Here is a 2,338-nt window from a genome sequence, read left to right as displayed (position 1 = left end):
TGCTGCTGTTGCAGCAATAGCAGCGGCAGCAGCAGCAGCAGCAGCAGCTGCTGCTGCTGCTGCTGCTGTAGAAAGAAACGAAGGCAGCAGAGTGCGCCGCTTATTTTTATTTTCAGAGACAAAATGCAGCGAAGAGAAAAACAAAGAAAATAAATAAATTAATTGATGTAAAATTATTATATATTATATTTATAAACAAAGAAGTATAGTATTATTGCGGAAATATTTATTTTAAATAATTATTATTTACTTTCGTCTCTAATAGAAACAGATAAAACTTAGAACAAATATATACATATATAGAAGCATATATATATACATATATATTTATATATATATTTATATATATATATATGTATCTATATATGTATACAAATATATATATATATATATATTATATATATAAAGACAGAGAGAGAAGAGGAAGCAAACAGAAATAAAACAAACAAAAGAAGTAAAACAAACAAGTAAAACAAACAAAGACAGACAAAGACAAACAAAAAAAAAGAAAATAAAAGTAATAATAAATAATAATAATAATAAAAACAAATAAAAAATAATACAAACAAAACAAACAAAAGAAAACAGACAGAGACAAACAATTAAATAAACAGAGACGAACAAAGACGAGAGGAGGCAGAGACCAGCAATAAAAAAAATATAATAAAAACCTCGCTGCAGCAGCTGCAGCAGCAACACAAGCAGCAACCGCTGCAGCAGAAGCAGCACCAGGAACAACACGAACAGCAGCAACAACAGAAGGGGAAGCAGCAGAAGCAGGAGCAGCAGCAGCAGCGGTGTCGCCTGCAGCAACAGCGCGTAGGCCATCCGCCTGCCTGTGAGTTGTCTAGCTTGCTAGCTAGCTAGCTAGCTATATCTATCTATCTACGTATCTATCTATCAACTTGTATCTATTCATCTATCAATCAATCTAGCTCTTGCTAGCTAGCTAGCTAGCTACAGCTAGATAGCTAGCGACGGCTAGCTACAGCTAGCTACAGCTAGCTACAGCTAGCTAGCCCTCCGAATTTCTAATAAAGAAGCAGGTGCTTGCCCGCTGCTGTAGTCTTCTGTCTGTACACCTGAAGGAGACGTAAAGAGGATTTGCTGCAGGAGACAGCATCTCTCTCTCCACACAAGTAGCTAGCCAGCTAGCCAGCTAGCTAGCTAGCTAGCTATCTAGCTAGCTAGCTACTGGCTAGCTGCGAGCTGCTAGCTGCTAGCTGCTAGCTAGCCACCATAGATTCACCTAGCTAGCCAGCTAGCCGCCATACACTTAGCTAGCTAGCTAACGAACAGCTGAAGAGACACAGTTAAGCAAATGAATCTCTTGCTGTTGCTTCGAAAGGCCCGAAGGAACGTGAGACACCTGCACTGCTGGGGCTGCTGCTGCAGCGGCTGCTGCTGCAGATGCTGCTGCTGCAGCTGCTGCTGCAGGCCTGGTCGTTGCTGCCGCTGCTGCTGCACGGGTTATCGCAGCTGCTGCTGGGGCAAGACGAATCCGTTTCTTGCTGCTGCTGCTGCAGCTGCTGCTGCAGTATCTGCAGGGCCCCCCACTGTGGCGGGAATGAACTTAAGGACCTTTGCTGCTGCTGCTGCTGCTGCTGCTGCGGGTACACCCTAGCGCCTGTGCTGCTGCTGCCGGCTGCAGCAGCCCATAGAGTTTGTGGGTATTCATAGGAGTAGGTGCGGCAGACGTGGGGTGTGCTTTTGCTGCTGCTGCTGTTGCTGCTGCTGCTGCTTCTGCTCCTGCTGCTGCTGTTAGGGGTGAAGGCCTTGTAGACAACTAAAGACGGCAGCAGCTCCGCTAAGAACAGCAGCAGCAAATCAAAAGTAAGTTGCTGCTGGTGCTTCACAACTGCAGCAGGATAGGGGTGTTGACCAGACACACCCACCAGCAGCAGATACACTCCAAGCAGCAGCAGCAGCGGGGGGCAGCAGCAAGTTAGCAGCAGCAGCCGCAATCTTGCTTCCCTCCCCAGCCGGTCTAGGCTGCTGCTGCTGTCAATGGGAGGCGGGGGAGCTCCTGCAGCAGCAGCAGCTGCTGCTGCTGCAGCAGCAGCAGCTGCAGCAAGCGGCATCTGCATTGAATGAATGCTGCTGCAGCTTCTGCTGCTGCGATGCTGCTGCTGCTGCTGCTGCTGAGCACAATCGTTCTGCAGCAGCAAATAATCTCCTAAAGGAGACCCGGATGAACTTTGAGCCGCAGCAATCTCCTGCTGCAGCAGCTGCTGCTGCAGCAACTGCTGCTGCTGCAGCTGCTGCTGCTCCTGCAGCTGCAGCAACGGCTGCCGCAGCAGCGCGTCCCTCTTTCGCAGCTCTCGCAGCACCAAACCCC

General features: G+C 47.6%; 1 protein-coding gene across 1 annotated transcript in view; it reads right to left on the bottom strand.

Annotated features, from left to right (window-relative positions):
* Nucleotides 1-1,313: 1,313 nt before the first annotated feature.
* EAH_00020070 (hypothetical protein, conserved) overlaps nucleotides 1,314-2,338 on the bottom strand; it is a gene marked incomplete at both ends in the record, with an annotated part of 2,027 nt that continues 1,002 nt past the window's right edge. Inside the window, one exon of the mRNA XM_013397226.1 lies at nucleotides 1,314-2,338. This exon is cut by the window's right edge and continues 62 nt beyond it. Coding sequence (XP_013252680.1) covers nucleotides 1,314-2,338 — 1,025 coding nt within the window.

The sequence above is a fragment of the Eimeria acervulina genome, genomic scaffold (genome assembly GCF_000499425.1).
Source record: "Eimeria acervulina Houghton genomic scaffold, Eah_scaff137, whole genome shotgun sequence".
Taxonomy (NCBI): domain Eukaryota; phylum Apicomplexa; class Conoidasida; order Eucoccidiorida; family Eimeriidae; genus Eimeria; species Eimeria acervulina.
The sequence above is the reverse complement of the archived record's forward strand: the minus strand, read 5'-3'. Positions and strand labels throughout refer to the sequence as shown.